This window comes from Lemur catta, chromosome 5 (assembly GCF_020740605.2).
Source record: "Lemur catta isolate mLemCat1 chromosome 5, mLemCat1.pri, whole genome shotgun sequence".
NCBI lineage: Eukaryota > Metazoa > Chordata > Mammalia > Primates > Lemuridae > Lemur > Lemur catta.
The window spans coordinates 84,694,009-84,719,883 of record NC_059132.1 but is presented as its reverse complement, the minus strand read 5'-3'; the positions used below and the strand labels follow the sequence as shown (position 1 = coordinate 84,719,883).

Genomic DNA, 25,875 nt, shown 5'->3' with positions numbered 1-25,875 from the left:
AACAATTGGAAAGTAGCTACTGAATGCTGTTCTCAGAATTGACATGAATTTAAGCCAAAAGAAACAGCTTTGCTCTTCAGCTACAGGTATGTTCAGTTTGTCATGTGGTCGCAAATAAGAACACATTGTATACAGTTGTGTAATCTTTAGCCTTAACTGAGATAGTTTCTGTCACACTTAAAACTGATCACTCAAATTTTTACAATACAAACACTTTCCATGAAAATTACAAATTTGTTATCTTAGGGAATCTTCTTAATGTTTTACAATTGTCATTTTATAATTATCAGTCACAAATATCTAAATGTTAGAACAGATATGTTTAATTCCTCTGGCCCCTTCAGCTTTGAATTTCACTTGCAATTACTATGAAAACAGCAGATTAATCTACATGTACTATGTGGTTTTTTCCCAGGCTTCTTCATTTGATGAAGAATGGTATACATTTAAAACACCATTGTTCATTCTTAGCTAGGGCAGTTGTACTCCTTTAAATTTAGAATTCACTAGAATTGATTCTTTTCCTCCAAGAGAGAATATACAAAAAAAAAAAAAGAATCAATAAGAAAACAAAATTAAAATTCTAAAGTAACAATCTGATCAGTAAAATTTGTATTATTATTTTTAAAATCCCTTTATTTTACCCTGTTTTTTAATGATGTGTGTTCATGATTTAAATAGCCCTTAGATGTGTATAACAAAAGCCTTCAGATCTTTGGTATCAAGAGACAATTATAAAAATCTAAAAGGGAATTTTTTACAGGCAATTTAAGCAAAAAAATTAAGGTTTTTTTTCTTTCTTAAAAATATGTGTGTCTTGTTTCTTTGACATTTTATAGTATCTTCAAAATTGCCTTTGGCTTTGTGAAAATGGCAGAGTATTCAATGTAATAGGGAAGTGGAATTTAAGTTGTTGAGTCTCATCAAGCCAAAGAGACCAGGTTGGTTTGAGATCTAATAATAGGGCTGCCTTCCAGCCTTTTAAAAGCCACTTAATAATAGAAATGAGATAATAACTCTATTTCCCCCCCAGAAGATCTCTTTAAAATTCCTATAACTATAAAAATGCTGATGACAAAAATGTATGCCCACTAATCTCCTGTCAAGGAACAATTTAAACATCATCCCTGATTCTAAAAGGGCATGCAAAATGCCTTTGACAGGAATCACAAGGCTTTAGGGATTTTTAAGGGAAATCTATTTCAAAATAATCCAAACAATTTGGCTTCATCATTAAACATAACTAAAGGCAATTATGCTTCATTGATGAGGCGATATCCCAAACTCTTGCGATACAGAAGTCAGGGAACTCTATAATCCCTCCTCGTGTTGGCTCCTGCCCTCAGTGTGGTGATTAGAGGAAGGACCAGAGGCTCCTAACTCAGCCACAGTTACAGGGTAAACTCTGGCCAATGTCGTGCCTGACTCCAACTGCAACTTTATTGTACAGAATAGTTTTGTTTTGTTTTTAAACAAGCCTTAGCTAAGGTTCTTTGCATAGCAACTTAACAGAACCCTACCTGAGATACTTGTAAAACAAAGGAAATTATCAATAGGGGTTGTGCTTGGCAGGTGTGTTTCACTCAGACGAGCTAAGGGCAGGCCTGCTCCCTGTGGGCTCAAGTCAGGAGCTGAAACACCATCAGAGGCTATCTCTATCTTTTCTCTTTTCTTGTGGCCTGCGTCATTGTATGTCTGATTTTTCTTCCCCATGGAAAAGATGACAAGTTGTTGTTTCCTAGAACATAATTAGAGTTAAATTCATGAGCGGAGATTGTCTCTGAATCCCCCAACTGAACCCACAAGTGAAACTCAATTGATACAGCTTGGGTCAATTGTTCACCCACCTCTCTGTTTCTCTGGAGCACATGCTATGTGTCAGGCACTGTGACCATTCAATCAGCTGTGTCTAAGGGGACTAGGCTCCCAAAGTAAAATCATGGCCATATAGCTCATATATACAAAGCATTCCTGTTTAAAGTCAACCATGCATTGATAATGCATAGTTACATAAAGGAGAATTTTAGTTTTATAAATTATGACAGGTCCATAAACTATGTCTAGTCTCTGAAAAAACCAATTGCTTTAGTTTGAATTCATTAAATTTTAAGACAAAATGTAATAGTTTGCTATAGTATATTTACAACATATAAAATAATTAAAACAGAATATCTCTGGAGAATGGACACGCTTGAGGCTCTGACTCAGGGGGATGGGCGGGACATGGACAATGTATATAGCCTGAACTTATGTACCCCCATGATGAGCTGAAATAAAAACAAAACAAAACAAAACAAAAAAAACCCCAGAATATAATGTTATAATAATTTATATTTTATAATATTCACAACTGATCTATGAAAATAAAATTTTATTGAATTATATCAGAGTAAAACCTTTTATTTTAATTTGTGGAGTTTTGTATTTATTATTGTTGTCACTGCTAAGATCTCTATTGTGGTATTCTTTTTGTTGCATTTAATTTAAGTAATGAATAAGGGAGAAAAATTAACTTAATGAGTCTGGGGATACCTGAAGTTAACTGGAGGTTATTTCATCTGTCAGTATGAGACATGACAACATTAGTTCTGCTCAGTTACTTGTTTCAAGAGCTAGACGTTAGCCTTGCATTTGGTGAATTTGCCTGCTATTGTTTGCAAAGCTTCCTCTCCAAATGTAGCAGGCTTATTAATCACATGTGTGTAGACACAATTTACTAATGGTAAAAATGAAGAAAAAAAAAAGTAGTTTATCCAAATAACTCACCAGTGAAACACTAAGGTTTGGCCAATCTTATCTGCACCATTACCTCGCAAAATGTTCTCTGTAATTCAGCTAAATATTCAAATCCGTAAGCATAAATCGTAATTAAATTTAACAGCAATTTAAAATCTGTTAACTATAATTTATATAAGCAAATAAAACATTTGGTTCATTACCACCCATCACAACTTTTAACCTTTTTATTTTGCAAATAAGAAAATTGAAATCAAGAGAGGTCATATAACTTGGTCAAAGTTGAAGCAGTCAGGGGTAGGGCCCCAAAATTTCAGTGGCATTTTCAATCTCTACTATAACACGTAGTTGATCTAATCTATATAGCACCTAATTTATCGAGCTCCAGTTTTAAATAACTTTTAAACTTACACAAATATTTTTAGAAACATAAGCTTGATAATTTAACATGCTATGTGCGATATATGATATACACACATATCATGATGTCATATAGATCATTTATGTATGATATACATGAACAGCTCTGGAAAAATATCAGTATGCACTACAATTCAATACCCTTCCCATTAACTTGGCAGTTAGGATATTTAGTCCTTTCCTATATTTTCTTCCTAGGTCTTCAATGAGAAGAACCAGTCTTTCTGCTAACTGCTTTGTCAAAAATCCTCTAGTTGATGGGTTTGTCCCCTAGATCTGTAATATTAAAATCTTTCTTGTCTCTGTATTGCTTGGTATTTTTTCATTACAAATAAGAAATTTCTTTCTAGATCTTGTTGTGGGTTTATTTGTGTACCCCCAAGAAAGATACCTCAGAATGTGACCTTATTTGGAAATAATGTGATCAAGTTACTATGACTGGTGTCCTTAAAGGGGACATTTGGACACAGAAACAGTGGCACACAGAGGGAAGACAACTGAAAACACACAGGAGAACACCATAGGAAGATGGAGGAGTGGTGTGATGCATCAGCAAGCCAAAGAAAGCCAAGGATTGCCAGAAACCAGGAGGCAAAGCAAGATTCCCCTGTAGGTTTCAGAGGGTGCATAACTCTAATGACATTTTGATTTCACATTTCTAGCCTCCAAAACTGTGAGACAATAATTTGGATTATTTAAAGAATCTAGTTTGCAGTATTTTGTTATGGCAGCCCCAGGAAACTGATACATATTCCAAACGAAACGAGTTAGAAAAAACCAAAAACAAATAAAAGAAACTCCTTTTGTTTGCTTTTCTAAATTTCTTTTAGTTGCCAGTTTTTTTCTTTCAAATCAGAGAATCGGAAACTAAATACATTGTCTTCATCATAGCTTATTCTAGTCTATTTTTTCATATAGAAACTTGGAAAACAGTATACTGTAGAAAGTTCTTTCATTTTTAAGAAAGAAGCATGAAGTTCCACTTAGATAATAATTTCTCTTTGGTGGAAGTATTTTAATAAACCACCAAATATTTTAATGCATAATTAAATATAAATTCATATCAATCTGGCCCCAAACAGTCTGCTTGGTTTGTTGACACTGGTTTGATAACCCCTGGCTATAACCCAAATTATGCTTTTCCCTCACTGCCTTATTCCCCCAGTCGTTAAGTACTTGCACGTGATGATTTCTCCAAAATGCCTCCCCAAATCATCCTTACTATATACGTGGGTGGCTATTTCCTTAGTTTAAGACTTAATTGTCTCTTAACAGGCTCTTAACTTGATCATTTTTCTCCAATTGTATCAGCCCTAATAAAGCTGAAAGATTCATTTTGTTCCAGTGATGGCAAATGCCATATGTATACTAAAACTACTATTATTGTAGCATTCTAAGTGTTCTACTACTCTAATTTACTTAATCAGGAATGAGAAAAAATTGCTTTACAAAGATTAAATAACAGATGTAAGGCATACATAAAAAGTGGTAGAGCTGCAAATCAAAGCCAGGTCTGTTACCCTCAAAAATATATAGTTTTCACTACATCATAAAAGTCTTTTTATTTTGGCTATTTATTAGAAAAAAAATGTTGATTGTCAGAGAGCTCTTAAGTATTTTAGCTTCTTTTATTACTTGTTGACACTTCAATTTTGATGATTTTTAAAATCATTACATATTGTTATATTCAAACTATTGACAGACACTCAGTAATCAAGAGCGAGCCACTGTCTTAACATGTTTTATGATGCATTAACAGGATACTACAGACTGGGTCATTTACAAAAAACAGAAATTTATTGCCTCCCAGTTCTGGAGGCTGGGACGTCCACGATCAAGGCACTGGTATCAGATGAGAGCCTTCGTGCTGCATCCTCATATGGCAGAAGTTAAAAGGGCAAGAGAGGACGGACGAGTCTTGTGTCCTCACATGGCAGAAGAGCAAAAGAGGACAAACTCACTCCTGAAAGCCCTTTTTATAATAGCATTAATCCATTCAAAAGGATAGAGCTCTCATTGCCTGAATACTTCTCATTAGGCCCATTAGGCCGCACCTCCCAACACTGTTACACTGGGTATTTTATTTATATTTTTGAGACAGAGTCTCACTCTGTTGCCCAAGCTAGAGTGCCGTGGCATCAGCCTAGCTCACAGCAACCTCAAACTCCTGGGCTCAAGCGATCCTCCTGCCTCAGCCTCCCGAGTAGCTGAGACTACAGGCATGTGCCACCATGCTCGGCTAATTTTTTCTATATATTTTTAGTTGTCCAGCTAATTTCTTTCTATTTTTAGTAGAGATGGGGGTCTCACTCTTTCTCAGGCCGGTCTTGAACCCTTGAGCTCAAAGGATCCACCAGCCTTGGCCTCCCAGAGTGCTAGGATTATAGGCGTGAGCCATCGCGCTCAGCCTGTTACACTGGGTATTAAGTTTCCATACATGAATTTTGGGGAACTCATTCAGACCATAGCAGTTTCTAAATGCGTTGGCCAATCCAGCTCAATTTTTTTTCAGTTCTTTCATTTGGCATAATTTGTGGTGAATACGACCTAAATTAAAATTTCAGGTATTTGATAAGGGTATTCAAATGCAATGAAATTATACATGAAATAATTATAATCACCCTTAAACTTGCACATCAGCTGGTTGTGTATATATGATTGGTATGCACAAACTAGAAAATAATACAGTTTAATTTTTCTGATTATAAAATTTCAGACAGTTTAAAGCAGAATAGAGATTTCATTTTAATTCTTTTTAAACCACTTTATTGAGGTATAATTAACCTACAAAAAGTTGCATATATATACAACTTGACGAGTTTGGAGATAAATATATACTTCTGAAATCATTACCACAGTCTATGGCATACACCTATCCATCAGCTCCAAAAGTTTCTTCTCACCCTGTTTATGTATTATCATTATTTATGTAGGTGTGATAAGAACACAATAAAAGATTTACCCTGTCAGGAAATTTTAAGTATGCATTACAGTATTGTTAACTATAGGTACTATACTGTCCAGTAGACCCCTAGGACTTACTCACCTTGCACAACTGAAACTTTGTACCCTTTAACTAACACCTCCCTTTTTCCTCCTTCCTAAAACTCTTAGCAACCACCATTATACTCTCTGCCTCCATGAGTTTGACTAGTACCCTGTAGTACATGTCCTTCTGTGTCTGGCTCATTTTTCTTAGCATAATGTCCTCTAGGTTCATTTATGTTGTCTCAAACGGCAGGATTTTCTTCTTTATAAGGGTGAATAATATTCCATTCTTTATACATAGCACAATTTCTTTATCCATTCATCCATTAATGGACATTTAGGTTGCTTCTAGGTCTTGGATACTGGTAATAATGCTGCAATGAATGTGGAAGCGCAAACACCTCTTCGAAATCCTGATTTTAATAATTTTAGACACATACTCAGAAGTCGGAATGTTGGATCATATGGTACTTCTATTTTAAATTTTTTGACGAACCTCCGTGCTTTTTTCCAGAGTGCCTGTACCAATTTACATTTCCATCAACAGTGTACAAGAGTCCTTGCATTTCAAGTTTTCTAACCCTGTAGCTACTATGTTGTGACAATGGCTACAAAACAGGGTGTCAGAATGAGTCTTTACATATCTCTGGGTACATATGTTTATATGTATGTTAATGTACTTAACATAAAGGATCTGATGCTGTACAGTAACCCTCAGTCCTCTGGAAGATGGGTCCTAGGAGAATGATCACAGCATTTGTCATTCAAACAGGGAGACTTCTGAGAAGGGAGTGGGAGGCACCATTAACCATGATGCTGAGACAACAGGCACAATCGGGGACTTCTGCTGGTAAACCAGGTCATATGGTTATGCAAGATATGCATGAAAATTGCTATAGCAATAAATTAAACAAAAGGGGAATTGACAAGAGTGTTTAAAAACATATTTTGTTGAGAAATGGCAAGGGATTATGTAGAATGGTAATCAATATGACACCATATTGGTCAGTGGGGACCTTATTGAGGTATGTTTATAAAAACGTATACATTTTTCCTTGACAAATGTTTCTCACAACTGAGTATATCAAAATACTCTACCACCTTCTACCTAACAAATCTTACTACATCACCTAGCAAAGGGGGTATTTCTGTTGACAGTCACCAGTAAGTCAGAGAAACAATGTATCAGTCTACCTTGCGCTTTGGTTTCTTAAGATAGGTAAAAAATGAACCAGGTTTTTTACCTCTACTTTTTTCTATTTCAAACAGTAGCATAATTGTTAACTATTAGCCATCAATATTACTTAAGGGAGCTGATATTTATTTTGCATTTTCATTTCTAAATCAATCCAGGCACTACCTTCATAAAAAATTGCCCAAAAATACAGCAACAAAAACATCATCGTCTCTCTTTTAGTATTTAGGGTCATTACCAGCTTCAATTGTTTCATCTACATCTTTATATAATAGTTAAAGTTTTGAATTCTCCCGATAGTCAAGCTTCCTAAAGAAGTACTCACTCTAACATAATTTGCCATTTATAAAAGAATAATATATAATGATACCTTTCAAGTGAGGGCTGTGTACATGCATTCTTTGCAGATGTAGATTTATTGGAACAAATTCTAATGTTTTTTCTCCTTTGCTGCTGCTGGATTTGAAAGAGGACCCTAGATCAAAAAAAAAAAAAAGATTGAACATTATTAGTAAATACACAAATTGTGTGTGTTGAAGGATATATTTGACAAAAGAGTTACAAAAATTTCAGAAAGAAAAACATATCGTGTGTTTATATGACCTTCTTTTCCTCTCAGAAACTCAATTTTTTTTATCTTTTTTATTTCAGCATATTATGGGGGTACAAATGTTTAGGTTACGTATATTGCCCTTGTCCCACCCGAGTCAGAGCTTCAAGTGTGTCCATCCCCCAGACGGTGGGCACCACACCCATTAGGTGTAAATATACCCATCCCCTCCTTCCCTCTCCCATCTGCCTGACACCTAATGAATGTTACTACTATATGTACACTTAAGTGTTAATCAGTTAAAACCAACTTGATGGTGAGTACATGTGGTGCTTGTTTCTCCATTCTTGTGGTACTTCACTTAGTAGAATGGGTTCCAGCTTTGTCTAGGATAATACAAGAGGTGCTAGATCACCATTGTTTTTTGTGGCTGAATAGAACTCTATGGTATACATATACCACATTTTATTAATCCACTCATGTATTGATGAGTGGACTAATAAAATTCAATTTTTTAAAAAATTTATATCCGTTATTCTTACAATAATACCATGTGCTAGAAGAGGACAGTTTTTTCCCTTGTTTCAAGATACTAGAGTGAGAAATAGGGTTTTTAAAAATTATTTTTGAACTTTGGCTTCCCTATCGCCATAAAATAATGTTTATCATTTTCACACCACATGCATGAAATGCAATTCAGTTTGAGTGAGTAAAGTTGCTTTTCTCACCTGTTTCCTTACTAAGTTCTGTCAGAATATCTTGGTACATGTTGACCATTTGATCACAGTGAGTCAGGACATTTTTTCGTAGATTGTCCCAGTGTGGAGAAAGTTCACCAAGTTCTTTTAGCTCCTGGTTTCTGTTAAGAAAAGAGAAGAAACTATTTTTACCTTAAATCCATAGACACAGAATCCTTAATCAAGGTTGCCAAGTTAAGAAAAAAAAGTTTCACTGTCCTTCTCAGGAAAGCTTTATGAGGTTATTAGGTTAAAATGAAAAAAATATCATTAATACAAAGGAAAAATATGAGTATTTATACCACACAACCAAAAACCATTATGTCAATGGGCAAAAAAAAAAAAAAGTTAAATTTCCTGATAAAATTTGCACAAAGATGGCAGACTTATCCTTAATATCCAGAGAGGACATTCAGTTAAAAAGCAAATACTAAAATCTCAAGAAAAATATGGCTAAGTTCTAGGCTTCAACTATCCAAAATCAAAAAATGTGAGAAGGGCTGACTATGTCTGATGGAAACAAGAGATACTCAGGTAACTCAATTTATATGCATTATAGCTGTAATTAAAAAAAAAAACAACCTAAAGCCTAAATACTAAATAAAGGATATTGTCAGATATGGTTTTATTGGCTGCAGTTTCTCCTCCCATGAGGACAATTTAAGTAAATACTATATGCATAAGTGCTGTCCCCTCTTTATCAAAAGGAAGAGCTTATCATGCCATTTAGGTTTTAATTATTAACTTTTACCCAAATCTCTACCCTTTAGCCAAGTTAATTTAAATCATCAGAATGCCTTTTTAAAATTATAGTGATAAATGGTCCAATATGCTGCTTGGTTAGATCTCTTATTCATTTCTGTAACCTTTTACCAACAACATTTTCATGAGGCTAATTTAACCAGTAATAATGAACCTTCTTTGCTATTTTGGCAGTGAAACATGCTAAATACCAAGCTAATAAATCCAGAAGATGTAGAATCTTTAACATTTTATTAAATGCAAGAATAATGAATGGTGTGCGAAAATGTGACTTGTTTTCAAATGTTTGCAGCTGCCTTTGTTTTGCTTCAATAGGAATGCAACATAGTATTGCTATATCTGATGTCTTTAAAATTTTTGTGAACACTAATCTTATTATTAATTTTTCCAAAAATTAGCTTTCGTGACACAACATTCATGAGAGAAAAAGTAATTAAGCAGTAGACAATGAGAGTAAAAGGAGTTAATGACCAAAGGGGAGAAAGAGAGAAGGCTGAAGAATTGGGGAGTTGAATTCTCTGCACTCAAACGGCAGGATATTCAAATTTGGAGAAAAAACCCAACGACCACTGAAGTAAACAATTTCAAAAGCTTGATCTAGCCAAGTCTAGAAGAACCTGAGCTGTTAGGTCAAATCTGAGTTAGACAACAAGTATGATAGGTCAACTTAATATGTAAAGTCTCAGGATTTTCTTATACAGTTATGATGAAAATATTAGCTAAGTATTCCTGTTTAATACTAATGGGTGCACCATGGGTTTACAATTTATATTGTCTCTAAATCTTTATCAGAAACAATAATTAAAAGAGGGATGATAAGGGAAGGGAGGAAGGGTGACAGTGAAGCCCCTGACTATGCTGTGGGACACTGGGGTGGTGTACAGCTCCTTGCCTTAGAGAAGTTTGGCAAAATGTGGTCAGAAAGTTGGCCGATTAGAGACATTGCTTATTGGACCGTCCTGGCTAGAAGGTAGAATATTGGACTGAGGAAAGCAGAGAGGAGTTGCAGCTTAGGTGTGGATCACAGAGAAAGACAACAAAGACATCAGGGGACCCCACGGAGGAAAGCTGTGAAGCTGAGAAAGAAGAAGATAGAGAAGATCAAACCCAGAGAGGCTTGGAGCCCTGTGAAAAGGTAAGGGTGGTTTCCCGTCCCCACCTAGGCGGCCTTCAGTGAACAGCCAGACACAAAGTATACGGAAGTTGCCTCCACCCTCCCCTGTGGTCCAGTCTCTGCATGTTGCCTCACTGACATAAACAGCAATCTGGCATTAGTGTTATATTTAAATAGTTACATATCTTTACTAAGCCTTTGCAGTGAATGGCAAAGGAGGTTATTACCTGCCTAAATGCATTTTTATTTATTTCAGAGAAAAATGGTTTTTAAAATACTCCTTCCCCATTTATAAACATTCTTATTTTACTCCCAGTAACAATAGCTTCTGTTTCAAAAACTCTTTCAATCACTACTTTGCAACAACAAAATAATTCTTCCTGCAAAGCCTACCCTTCTGCTAAACACATACAATCTCATAAATTCACTGCTTTATTCTCACTACAATTCTGTCTCTAAAACAAATCTTTTAGCTTGTCTCCAACTCCTCCCAATTCTCCAAGAGTTCACAGGTAGACATGGTAAGTTAGGAAGAAATGACTGACTACTGAAATATTAATAAGGTTAGGCCTCTTAACACATTACACACTTTTTGTCACATATTACCATCTGTCCCATTTCCCTTTGCTACCTACAAAAAAAAAATAAAAGACAAATCATATAAAATAAATCTCCAAAGGAGACAGATAATTGCTAGGGCCTAATTGAGAAATATCTAGTACTCTATAGATCTTGGCATTCCAAATGCAAAGTATGACATTCTTGATCTTAATGAAATATTCATACAGATCTCCGGAAATAACCTTATGAAGTACTTTTTATCTATACGACTTGTTTTTTCTTACTTTCTTTAAATGTTTCAAAACACATGCTTTGTCTTTGCCATACAATTGCCAAGTTCCCAGAGGTTATTATGATCCTCTGAACTTTGCACAATGTAGGGGAACAGCCTACTAATCACATAACATGTTTGAAACACAAACCATAGAAGGGGACTATATCCCTATGAAGTTTATCTTCATAGGGCATTTAATACTGTAACGGTTAATTTTATAGGTCAACTCAGCTGGGCCACAGGGTGGCCAGATATTTGGTCAAACATTATTTTGGATGTTTGCAAAGTGAGGGTGTTTTTGAACAAGACTAACATTTGCATTGGTGAGCTAAGTTAAGCAGGTTGCCTCTCTAATTGGGGTGGGCCTCATTCAATCCGGTGGAAGCCTGAGTGGAACAAAAAGGCTAACCCTTCTCCAAGGAAGAGAGAATTCTCCTACTTGACTGCTTTTGAACTGAGATTTTGGCTTTTTCCTGCCTTTGGACTCAGACTGAAACATTGGCTCTTCCTGGGTCTCAAACCTGCTGGTCTTTGGACAAGAACTACACCACTGGCTCCACTGGGTCTCCAGCTTGCCAGCTCATCTTACAGATCGTGGGATATGTCAGCTTCCAAAAAATCACATGAGCCAATTCCCTATAATAAATCATAAAATATATATATACACACATATACCCACACATATGTATACATATACACACACACACACACACACACACACACACACACACATTCTGTTTTTCTGTGGAACCCTGACTAATACACAAACTATGGAGGAATCCCATTGTGAAGATTTCTCTCTGCTTGGTGCATAAGAAGCCAGGGGTAGAAGAGGGGAGGTGGTAGTGAGAGGGGGAAGGAAGGAAACATCTGAAATACAGTTTAGGCTCTTTCGTGGCCTTTAATTCCTCCCACCCCATCTTACAAATACTCTTCTGACTTTTTCAAAAGAAAAATGACTGTAAAGATGTTCAACTTGTCTAAGGGACACACTCAAGAAATCTTCTTAGTTCTGAGACCAAAGCTCTACATGTAAGCACTTATTTTATTAGAAGTGAGAACCCAGAATAATAAACCTTAAAAATCTGGGTATATAAATTCACACATTTCTGAAATTATGAAAAGTAATTATTGTAATAAAGAGTACATGAGAATAATAGTTAATTCATTTATAAAAATATAGTCAGACCAAATAGCCTGATAAAAATTTATATACCAAAGGATATGGCTCAATAAGAAAGATATAAAATGTTATTTGAGATTGTTATAATTTAAGTAAATAGAACTATTTTCCCAAAATGAGCTCTGTAATACCATTTTATAGAATAAAAATAGCTACACAATTTAAATAGAGCCTCTTGGTAGTTATCACACAGTAAAACTACACGTGGTGTGCACGGGTGGAAAGTTTAACAGCCAAGCTGCTTTTATTCATTAAGCAAAATTAGAGCTTAAATCAAACTTAAAAGAAGTCATAAAAAATTTATCCACTAGGGGAAAAATTAAATACTAAATTGTCAGTGAAGAATAGACCCCGTAAATGACTAGTGGGTGGCTTCAATTTCATAAAGTGGTTGGGTGACACCATAAAACTGAGCAAAGTTCAACTGGATGTCAAGTTTCACAGTATTTTCAGGTCACAATTCAAAATGCCTGCGCTTTAACCCATACCTGGGTTATAAAACGCATTCATAAATCGCAAGCCTATCTTTTTTAAAATTTATTTTTATAAATGACAATGTAGTTAATGTTGCAATCCACGAGCCACTATTTCACTGAAAAACAAATGGATATTCTGAGTGGTCATTCACTCTGATTTTCACTTGAAGTTAAAATAAGTGCTTATTATACTACACACTCAATAAAGCTTCAACTTACATGCAAGGACTAAGAATTGGAACACAGTTATTACAGGTTTTAGTCGTAATCACAGAATCTGTTTGTATCTGATAAACAGCCAAATTCCATAATTTAATTTTATGTAACTGCATTAGAAAAAATGAGGAACAATAAGTATGTCTAAGACTAGGAGCCTATTTGCTGTTTCTGATAAAATTGAATTGGTGTTTATTTATTTCTAAATAACATCTTGCTTACCTTTGGTAGTTTGTTTTAAAGTTATGAAACAAGGGCAGTATTTTTTAATATTTTAAACCTCAGTCCTCCATTTACGTATAAAGCAGGGGTACACTGCATTGTGTGAAGATTTCTTCCAAATCCACATGTATTAACTACATGCCTTTTCATTCGAAGTAGCCAAGAAAATTATGACCTGTACTTGAAAGGCTGGTACAGTAAGAACTGAGAGTGTGCTAGCACTCTCACCACCTTTTTAAAAAAAAATTATTATTCATGCCCACACTTTCAGAAATTGCAAATATTTGTGTATATTATCCCTTCAAATTCCTATCCCTGGACCTACAGGGAGGATGTTGCCCAGTTAAGTCGCATAGATAGATGGAATTCAGGAGGCCCCATTGGATATTCTATATCATATTTATCTGGTTGTTGGCCAGCATAAAACTTTCCAGGTGTCAATTCTTATCTCTCTCTTTTGATAATCAGGGTTAATTTTGCATAGAATATATCTCTTCATTTGACTTTCACAACAGTCCTCAGAGATCATTGTTCCAGAGCTGCACTAAACAAAATAAAAAATTCAGTCACACTAGGCACATTTCAAATGCTCAATCACCATGTGGCTATCATATGGGGCAGTGCAGTATAGAACATTTTCATCATCATGGAAAGTTCTATTGGACAATATTGCTCTAGACAAATGAGAAGAATATGACTAAGAAATGAAGTGACTTATTCAATACCACATTGCTAGCAAATGGCAGAATCAAAACTTGTACCCAGGTTTTGTGAATGCAAATCTTATCTTTTTTTATTTTCATTCTTAATAAGTCAGTTTCTCCTAAGAAAGCATCCCTGAATAAGGAGGACAATATTGGAGTCTCTACCTGAGGGATTCATCTGAAGGTATTAATAACTTCCATCCAGTTCAAGAGAATTAGCTCAAATCTTTTCCTGGAGTATGCATTAGACAGACAGTCTTGGCTATACCAACTGCTGGAATGTCAATTGACATAACAAAATTTATATTTATTTTCTATCTATTTAACAAATATTTATGTAGTGCTTATTCTATGTCAGGTACTGTTCTGAGCACTTTACAAATATCCACTCATTCACTATTCATAGCAACTCATTGAAGTAGGAACAATTAAGATCATCCTTATTTTATACACAAGGAAACTGAGGTGCAGAGAAGTTAAGAAATGCATGCATGGTCACCCACCCAGTGAGTAGCAGAGCTGGCATTAAGCCCAGGCATTTTGGCTTTGGAGCCTGTATAAGTTTGCTAAGACTGCCATAACAAAATATCACAGACGAAGTTGGTGGCTTAAATAACAGAAATTTATTTTCAAAGAGTTCTGGAGGCTGTAAATTTAAGATCAAGGTGTTAGCAAGTTTGGTTTTGTCTGAGGCCTCTCTCCTTGGCTTGCAGATAACCACCTATTCACCGTCCTCACATTGTCTTTCCTCTGTGTACATCCCCATGTCTCCTCCCTGTCTCTCTGTGTGTCCAAATTTCCTGTTTTATATGAACATCAGCCAGACTGGATGAGGGCCCACTCTGAAGGCCTCTTTTAAATGTAATCATCTCTTTAAAGGTCCTAGCTCCAAATACAGTCACATCCTGTAGTACTGGGGTTAGGGCTTTGACATATGACTCGGAGGCAAGAGGGCATAATTCAGCCCAAAATAGAGCCCAGGCTTTAAACTGCTATGCTATGTGGATGCTCTATTAGAAACATAACACAATCTCTCTGCCACTAGAAACCTCAGCGTAGAACATATATCTTGACACTACCAACTTGGGGAAAACACAAAGCAAAACAAGCACCAAACTTCTATCTTGTCCGTAAGGGTAAAGTGGAAAGTTTGATGTCAGTCTTTTCATTTTCCACATTAAATTCTAATGGGTCAAAAGACAGGAGGTTTTTATGTTCTTATAGCTCTTCTTTTTAAAGTTATGAATGCCACTGCTATTTATTTTAGATCAGCCCTGTCCAAGAGAACTCCCTGTGAATTTGGAGATGTTCTATATCTGTGCTATCTAATATGATAGCTGCTAGGCACATGTAGCTATTTGGTACTTGAAATGTAACCAGGGTGAATGAGAAACTGAATTTTTAATGTCACTTAATTTTAACAAATTTAAACACGTTTAGATAGCCACATGTACTAAGTGACTATGGTATTGGAAAACACAGTCCTAGATAGTTCAACTAAGAGCCAATGAAGTTTTCTTTTCTCTTTTAAAACTGGTGCTTACTCACTGTTTTCTATACTAAGGACTTATACTGATCTATTCAGTTAGGTAGGCCAGAATGCCTGAGTCTTCCTGATACCTTACCTCTAAAGGTAAACCACCACCAAGTCCTGTTGATTTAGCTCCTTTAAAAAGCTCATATTTTTGTACATTTTTCCATTTCCTCCACCACCACCCTCATCATAAGCCCAGGCAACCACAACGCTTTTCCCTCCACACTTTCTACCATTTCCTAAATGGAATCATGTTGCCCAAAATTTCAGTTGTTCTTAGGGGAAATATTGCAGTATTGAGTGCTTGTTATATGCTAGGTATTGTGCTAAATTCTAGGAATAATACAAACAACACAATTGACAAGTTTTTCCATTTATGCTGCCCAGAAGGCTCTAACTAATCTGGAGCCTGCCTATAATTCCAAAAGCAATGTCTCAGCTCCAAACCCACCAGCTCTGTGGACAGAAGACATGCCTTTGCCTTGCCTGCGTTTCTGTCCATTGGGAATTTGTGGCACAGGAGAGTGAACAAACGTATGAGGTGTGCTAAGTGAGTAAGACAAAGGAGATTAAAATAAATTACAGATTCAGATTTGTATCTGAGATGCTGCCAGCTCTCAGCTGAGATGAGAAATGACAATAATAATGGCTCTGATATATTGAGTGTTTACTGTGTACATGATTCTTTACATAAATGCTAAGAATGATTTCCACATATTAAAGGTATATATGTCTATGCACCAGATGTTTTTCCTCAATAGTTCATTTTAAATCTCACAATAACCATGTATATGTATTATTTAGTCCCTTTTTTACAGTTGAAGAAATGGAAGATTAGAGCAGTTAGGTACATTATGCCGTGTCACAGAGCTATTAACTGGGGTTGGTGGAGCCAGGTTTCAAACCTAGGGCTGCACCACACACACACCACCCCCCAAAACCCTATAATCTTAGTGCTAATAAATCCTCATGGTTGCTCATTTAATTACTACAGTAGCCCTGAAAGATAAATGATGATGTTATAATCAAAAAAGTATTTTAAAAAATCAGGAAATTAAGAGATTAAGTAATTTTCTATAAATTTTAAGTGTGTATCATGTGGTAGATATAGATTCTGAGCTGAGGTCTATAAGGATTCCAATTCTGTGCTTTTATCATTATAACACACTCTTCCCTACTCGATCCATTTGAAATAAACAATTTTGGCACAATAGAAAGAAGTGTGCTTCTGAACGAGTTTTGCATTCTTCTTTCCTGTGAGGATATTTTAATACCCCAAAAGTAAAATAAAACGCATATTCCTACTGCCAGTGTGATACTAAGTGCTCTGCAAGATCTCTCATTAAGTGATACCAAGAATCCATAACAATGAACTTAACAGCACACAGCATCTGCCTCAATACTAGGAGTTGGTAGAGCAAATTCACTTTACGTGACAAACACCGTACCACATGGTATTCTTATTGTGCAACAACACTGCATAAAGAAAAAATGAATAGAAAAAATAACACTAATCAGGTATGAGTCAACAGTAGAGTCCTGATGTTACATTTTTTATGCATCTTTTCAGATGCTTAAAACTAGATTACTCTCAGAGACAGCAAACGAGAGAGAGAAAGAAACACAAAGAGAAACAGAGAAAGAGACAGAAAACTACAAAAACATCTATGAGGTTTATTTGATATATGTGAGATTAAACAGAGTAGCTGGCTCTCTATTGCTTTTCCCACTAATCAATGTTTTTTAAAGTCAGTAAAGATTTTCAGTGTGCCTTTGTTTTATCCAAGTATTCGAATATCAACAGACATCCCAAAAGGCATGTGCTTTAGCCATGCCAAAGAAAACAAGGCCTAAGATGAAGCTGGAAAATTAGTTAGACATAAGATCATGCTTGCCTTATAGGCCAGGGGAAGAGAAAACTCTGTCTGGTAATAAGTACATTTTGAAAAAAGTACAAAAACCACATCTTAGAATGTCGAGTCATGTTAAATGGGTAGGCTAAGTCACTATACAGTAAAATCCTACTGTATATCTTTTTGCATAGGGAGGATGTTTTTGAAATAGAATTTACCTGGATATACCTGACTGTAGAATTTTTAACATATACTTTAAATATTTTTAAAAGGAGTTCTTGAAGTGCTGTCATCTTGAAATAAATATTTCAAAATATTTAAAGAAAGAACCATATATTAAATAATAACCATAAAATGCTTTAAGATAAGGTACAAAGCCAGAAAATTAAATATCTTCTGTCTCTCGGAATAGCTTTTCTGCTTAGAAAACCAATTCAATAGTACAGGAAAATATTTAAGTAAATGTGTAGAATATGTCTCTCTAACATACTCGCTTGTGTGGCAACTATGATTTCAAAGCTGGGATTTAAAAAAATCTTACTGGCCATTTTTTTCATGTATAATAATATACTATTAATATGTTTGAAAAATAGATTTAGGATACAGATACATATCTATATAGATACAATTGTCATAGTTCTAAAACATAGAATATAGAATATTTGAAATATTTAGAGATGAACAAGATACATATGACTATCATTGACACAAAATATTTTCTCACCATGAGTTTAGTATATGCTCAATATTTTAAGATTATGATATGCAAGACAAAGCATGTATATTCCTTCGAAGAAGTGGCCCATAAAACTTTAAAGTTTGTATCTCCCAAACTCTACCATATTTTATACTATTTGGTTCATTTTTTAATATATTTTGTTTATAAGACTTTTTCTTTTGCACAATACACACAAATATATCTATCTGTTTTATATGGAATTTTAAAAAGGCTTTAACTTAAGAATATGAAATATTCTTATTCTTTCCTCTAAACTCCCAACATTATATGCTAGAAATTCTCTCCCCCTCCTCATCCCTTAATGATAAAAATTAATGTTTTTAATGATAAAAATTGTGTATAAAAATGGAAGGAAGCAGGAGAAAAAGAGAAAAATAAAATGTGATATAAATGAAATTAATTTTTTCCTGGGGAAAAATTATTGATAATAAGGTTCATTTTCACGGAAATATTTCTAGGTGCTTCTTTAAAACACTTTGTACCTTTTATGGACTTAGAAATGTATACTTTTTTGATAAAGCCAATACTATATGGCAACTAGAATCTCTAATCTAAACATATACATGTGCATACCATAATATAATACCACATTTTTAGCTGTCATTGTGCTTAAGTTATACAGGCACCATCATTTCATCTAGTAACTAACATATTTCAATGTAGACTGAGTACAGAAAACCTTTGAAATAGTACAAAATTTGAAGAAAATACTCCACATAAACAAAATATATGTCAACATTAAAACAAACTGTAAAAATTTTACCGGTGGTAGTTTGGCAAGACCTACATAACTTGTCTGCATTCAACCCAAGCTTGAAGGACTGTAAAGCTTGAAGCACTATAAACACAAGCAAACACACTCACAAATAAACATAAACACACAAAAACCTTAAATATAAACAGGATCTCTGAGCTGTTCTCTACATGTCACTCTCTCTTTTCACTGCAATTACTCCATAATAAACCAGGTGCCATTTCCCCTATCCCTCAATTATGCTAGATCAAAGAAGTAGTTTGCTTTTCAATACCAAATCCCTATGTATCATGATTGTGGAAAAATTTATGAAACTTCTCAAAAAGAAGATGGTATGCTGAGTATTTGTAAACAGAACTATTTGCCTCTCTTCCCCTCCCGTAATTCCAGTATAATTCTCAAGAGGTTAAACAACAATACTGTCTCCAGAAAACTCCTACTGCACTTCTGCATTTTATGATATTTGCAATTAGATTGTGTGAGCCTGAAACATGAGTCATGAATTTTGGAAAAAAACAAAATTGTAGGCAGAAAAACCATTAGTCAACTGTTGCACTATCTCAGGAGAGAAATGATGGTGGTTTAATTAGAGCAGGGGGACCATGATATAAAAATTAAATGGGTCTGGGAGAAATTGTGGAATTAGAATGATCAGAAATTGATACTTGAAGTTGAAGGTGGGTCAATGTAGTGAAGTAAGACAAAAAGGTATGGTCTACATTTCTGCACTGAACTGCTGAGTGAGCAGAGGGTAGTATCGTTGACTGAAATAGGAACTAATTGATGAAGAATGATTTTGAAAGGAGAGATGAGTTAAGCTTTAGGCATGTTGAGTCTGAGGTAACTGCAAGATGCAGGCAATTGGGTAGAGATATATGGAGCTCAGAAGACAAAAGTGAGAGTTGGAGAATTTAGAAAACAATTGCATGTAAATGAGGATGGACTCCAAAGGAGTAGAGATTACTGATCAGAAGAACAAATACAATGAGAGAGCAAGGAGATTTAGAACCAAGCATTAAGAAACACCAGTCTGTGAGAGATGGATAGAAAAAGAAGAGCCTAGGACGGAGACACAGAAAGCACAGCAGGGGAGGTCCACTGACTATCAGGGGAGTGGGCGGCCACAGCAGCTGATGGAAGACTGTCCTAGCAGCAGCGGAATGCTGCGAGGCCAAAAATACGAAGAATAAACCTTGTTCACTGGATTTCGTGACAAATCTGTCATTGGGAGATTTTATCATATGGCTCTTTTAACACTTGATGGATCAAATAACAAAAAGAGAGAGACTGAGAAAGAAGGATGAGAATACAAGTAAAACAGTGACACTGATGATTTTAAGTTAATAAAAATCATTACAGCTTTCTACATCTCAGATATAGAATGCCATTTATTTTCATGTGTTCATAAAGCATTTGAAAAAATTATACAGTACATTACAAAAAATCTAAATATAAAACTAGAAAATACTTAGGAAGTTTAAACCAAGGAAGACAAAAACAAAAAACAAAAACAAGTCCTCTCACATCTTTAAGGAATAAAATTTTCTAAGTAACATTTGGTCAAGAATGAAACAAAACTGATATTAAAGACTTTCAAAAATACTAAAAATGGCAACATACATGTCTGGATTTATGTATGTGGTATAAGATCTATTCATCAGAAATTCATAGTTTTTTAATAGTTTCATCATGTAAATAGACAGAATAGACATAAAAGCAGCATGCAGTCCATGCAAGAAGTCTGTTCGGGAAAAAAAAAAAAAAAGAAGGCAATAAAGACAAAAGAAGAAATAATTGATTTGATTGAGACAATAGGAAGAGTAGAATTAATAAACCCATAAAAATTATTTTTAAAAAGACCAATAAAAATTATATATATTAAATCTTATAAGAAATATACAAAAACTAAATGAAGAAAACTATAAAAGTGTATTTGTATATATAAAAGAAGTCTAGAGTAGACCACATTCCTGAATGTAAAGAGTGAATAGTCCAAAGATATCAGTTCCTTTGAAAGTAATTTTGTTATTGTTGCTGTCACTGTTTAATTTTCTTAATTACTATGGTGATGACAGTGGGGAGTCATGGAGGCTTGGCAGTACCACAAGAAGTGAGAAAGAAATGAAAATTGACTAAATTTTCAGAAATGTGGATAATCGGGCATCTCATTTTATAACATGTTAACTAATGAATTCCAGATAACTAAATTTTAAAATGTAAAATAAACAGAGACAAACTAAGTACCATGGAAAAGACATACATGAAATTTTACAATAAAAATAATAAAATTTAAGATAAAAAATTAGGAATAATATTTGAAAAATAGGTGTCATAAAATATATACTGAATATATACCAAATATATAAGCATCTTGCAAATCAAAAGGAAAAATATGAATGTCTCACAGTTTCTTTTTTTTTAATTTTTTAATCTTTTAGAGACAGGGCCTTGCTCTGTTGCCCAGGCTGGAGTGCAGTGGCATCATCATAGCTCACTGCAGCCTCGAACTCCTGGGATCAGACAATCCTCCCACCTCAACCTCCTGAGTAGCTGGGACTATAGATGCATGCCACCACATCTAGCTACAAATCTCAGTTTCCACATAGGTGTGTATGTGTATTTGTAACAAAAATATAGGTAAATGTTCAACCACACAGGGAATCAAAAAATACAGGTTAAAAAACTAATGAGTTGTAGTTTTGCCTACGTAATTAATGGAAGTGAAACTGACACAAATTTTCTGGAGGCAAACTGAAAATATGACACCAAGTCCTAAAGACACATGTGCACTTTGTCTGCAATTTTACTTCTAGTAATTAAACCTAAAACATGCTGAAGATGTATAAAAATATACATTTATGAGATTTTTACATTAAAATTATTTATATTATATATGATATAACTTTATTATATATATACATTTAAACAATTTATATTGTTCTTATTGAACAGTTCTATGACAGAACATCATGTAATTATTACAAACTATACTTTAGGAAAACATTTGTGAAGGCTTGAAAATATTCACGATATACAGGAGAAAGTGAGGTTACAAAATGATACGTGCAGTATGGTATAATTTTCAACAAGCATATAGGAGTATATACAGAACTACATGAACTACAGCCTTGACAATGATGCCTTATTCAACATGGTATATAAGCCATGCCGTGGAACTGATGGTGGAAAGATGGCAGATAGAAGAATGTTGCGTTTTCTCCCCCATGGTCATTGTGTGGTGTATCAGAAATCTGAAAGATTCCACATATCTTATTGAGGGCTTGTGGAAGTGCTGAAAATGCCAATGTTTTGGTAGACGTATATGATGAGGACCAAGATACTACCACGGGTAGGCACTTCAAGATCAGAGGCAAAGGAACACCAATAGCAATGCCAGGATATTCCCCCAAAAGCCAGATAAAGTCCATGGCATGTCAGTGATTACCAGTCATCCCCAGTAGAAACTGAGAGGTATCCAAAGTATACTGCCAGGAACCAAGAATCGCTTTGTCCCTGATGCTATGAAGACACAGTAAGCCTGCCTCATTTACCTACATATTTTCTTGGGGTAGGGGAGGGGGAAAGTAAAATTCCAAAAGACAAGTGATTTTTCTAAAAAAATAGTCATCCAAACTTTTTTAAACCAAGGCTGAGGGGAAGCTAAATTTTGAATAGACTTTGATATTTAGGTTGAAACTAAGCTGTTTATACTAGAAGAAACCAAGGGACTGTTAACTGGCAAGTCTAGGTATGTTATGTTACTTGTAAGGGTTAGCATATTAGTTTTATCTTGCTGAAAAACAAACTACCATTCTAAATTCACCACCCAGAAACAACTATTGTTATTATGTTAGTATACTTCCTTCTAGTCTTTTTAAATGTATCGATCAAAATTAAGATAAAATATTTTTAACTGATTAGTATCCTACATTTTTATTTAACATCCTACAGTAGAATCACAGATGTATTCAGAATACAACTCAGACATGGAAAAATTAAGCATGATAGGCAGGGAGTGATGGTCAGGCTGGCAAAATTCGGCTCACCACAGTGATGCCTACAAAGACGAGAGGAGATGGAAACAATGAAGACACCATTTTCCTTCTCAGTGGTGGCTTTAGAGTGATTTTACTTTTGCTTTTTTATATATTCTCTATTTTTACTATTTTCTATAGTGAGTATGTATTATTTTTATAGTAAAAATTCAACATATATTTTATATATTTCTAACCTATGGCTCTAGGAGCAAAGAATCAGGAAATTACTAAGCACAATATAAGCTTTTCTTCACAGCAGTAAACATAACTTGAGTGATGTCTAAGATTTCCTGCCTGTGAATGTTTTGGAACTAAGGCATAATGTAAAAACTGTAGTGTTATGAGAACACTTCACTGGCAATTCAAAAGCTAGTATGTATCTAAACTTGAACTCAGAAGGTGTTAATGCTTAGGCCAATTGGAGGAAGCCCCCAAAGGATTTAAAGTCTATCACAACCCTAAGACTTTGTGTATGTACAATCTCGAATTCAATAAAAGCAGTTCACGTTGAGCCCAAATGTCACACTTTGAGACTAAGACTAATAGCAAGAGTGCTTTCAGATGGCAACTGCAGGCAAGGACAGACACTGCGTGCAAGTGACGGGGAAGCAGCTGCTGTACTGCTATGTCCCTGCCAGCATTTACACTCCATGTCAGGACTGGCTGCAAAGGATAATGTTTCCCTTATTTACACTTACATGTATGCTTTGTACAAACAAGCAAAGAATGCACACACATGGTCCCTGCAAACTCACACTGACTTATTCTGTCAAGTATACACCAACTTGAGATGTGTGAAAGTTAATAATATACTGGAATGTTATGAGTGAGATTTCATTCTCACTGCATTTAAAAAAACATTATGAAGTCACTAATAATATCTTGTCTTTAAGACAGTTTTTCCTATATATATATAAAAAATACATATTATATGTATACACACACACACACACATACACACACACACGCCCCTAACATTCCCTTAATTCTATTCCTTAACTGCTATTTTCCTTCACAATTAAATCCATAGTCAAACTTTAGGAAACCTCTATCTGTGACCTTGTAAGACTGATACCATAGCAGTCTTTTTAATTTTTGATGCTCTTTAGTTATCAGCTTATAGAAAAGTTCAAAACCAGTGTGAAAACGGGAAGTGAGAGAGTCCCTTTATCATGAAAGAAAGTATAGGATTTTCAAAACCCTGACTTCATAGAAGTCGAGGACTGACTGTACTTGCAAATGTATCATCTTGGTAATTAAGAAGAAAAGTTTGCTTTTTGTCAATAAAGTTTGTTGAAATACAGCTACAATTGTTCAAACACTGCCTATGACTGCTTTTGTGCTACAGTGGCAGAGCTAAGTAGTAGGACAGAGATCATATGCCTTGCAAAGACAAAAATATTTACTCATCTGGCCCTTTAAGAAAAAGTTTTTTGCTGACTCCTGATGGGAGCCATGACTAAGTTCATACTATATTTACTGAATTTTCATTAAAAATCATATACATGTATATATACACACACATACAGACATACTTTGTTTTACGGTGCTTAGCTTTATTGTACTTCACAGATAATGTATTTTGTACAAATTGAAGGTTTGTGGCAACCCTGAGTTAACCAAGTTTATTGGTGCCATTTTTCCAACAGCATGTGCTCACTTTCTGTCTCTTCTATCACATTTTGGTAATTCTTGCACTATTTCAAATGTTTTCAATGTTATTATATTTGTTATAGCGATCTGTGATCAGTGACCTTTGTCGTTACTATTATAATTGTTTGGGGGCACCAAGAACCACACCCATAGAAGCCTGCCAACTTAAATCAATAGATGTGTGTGTTCTGATAGCTCTACTCATCAGCTGTTTCCCCTGTTCCCCCCATCTCTCTTCCTCTCCTCCGGCTTCTCTATTTCCTGAGACACAACAGTATTGAAATTAGGCCAATTAATAACCTTACAATGGCCTCTAAGTGTTAAAAGGAAAAGTCACACATCTCTCACTTTAAATCAAAACCTAGAAATGATTTATTTTAATGAGGAAGGCATGTCAACAGCCCAGATAAGCCAAAAGCTAGGCCTTTTGTGCCAAACAGTTAGTCAAGTTGCGAATGCAAAGGAAAAGTTCTGGAAGGAAATTTAAAGTGCTACTCCAGTGAACACATGAATGATAAGAAAGTGAAACAGCCTTATTGCTGATATGGAGAAAGTTTTAGTGGTCATAATAGAAGATCAAACCAGCCACAACATTCCCAAAACCAAAAAGCTAATCTAGAACAAGGTCCTAACTCTCTAAATCTACAAAGACTAAGAGATGTGAGGAAACTGCAGAAGAAAAGTTAGACACTAACAGAGGTTGGTTCATGAGGTTTAAAGAAAGAAACCATCTCCATAACATAAAAGTGCAAGGTGAAGCAGCAAGTGCTGATGTAGAAGCTGCAGCAAGTAATCCAAAAGATTGAGCTAAGATAATTGAAGGTGGCTACATTAAACAGCAGAGTCCCCATGTAGATGAACTAGCCTTATATTAGAAGAAGATGCTGTCTAGGACTTTCACAGCTAGAGAAGAGAAATCAATGCCTACCTTCAAAGCTTCAAAAGACAAACTGACTCTTTTGTTAAGGGCTAATTCAGCTGGTGACTTTAAATTGAAGCCGATGCTCATTTACCATTCTGAAAATCCAAGGGCCCTTAAGAGTTATGCTAAATCCACTCTGCCTGTGCTCTAGAAATGGAACAACTAAGTCTGAATGATAGCACATCTGTTTACAGCATGGTTTACTGAATGTTCTAAGCTGACTGTTAAGACCTACTGCTCAGAAA

At 35.0% G+C, this 25,875-nt stretch overlaps 1 protein-coding gene across 3 annotated transcripts in view; it reads right to left on the bottom strand.

The window, feature by feature from the left end:
• Window positions 1-25,875, bottom strand: part of INPP4B (inositol polyphosphate-4-phosphatase type II B) — a 325,665-nt gene that overhangs the window by 133,104 nt on the left and 166,686 nt on the right. For all 3 annotated transcript variants that reach the window (XM_045552212.1, XM_045552213.1, XM_045552211.1), the window contains 2 exons: window positions 8,618-8,748; window positions 7,710-7,814 (listed from right to left, as the gene is read on the bottom strand). In XM_045552212.1, the coding sequence (XP_045408168.1) occupies window positions 7,710-7,814; window positions 8,618-8,748 (236 nt within the window). The remainder of the gene's footprint in view (window positions 1-7,709; window positions 7,815-8,617; window positions 8,749-25,875) is intronic.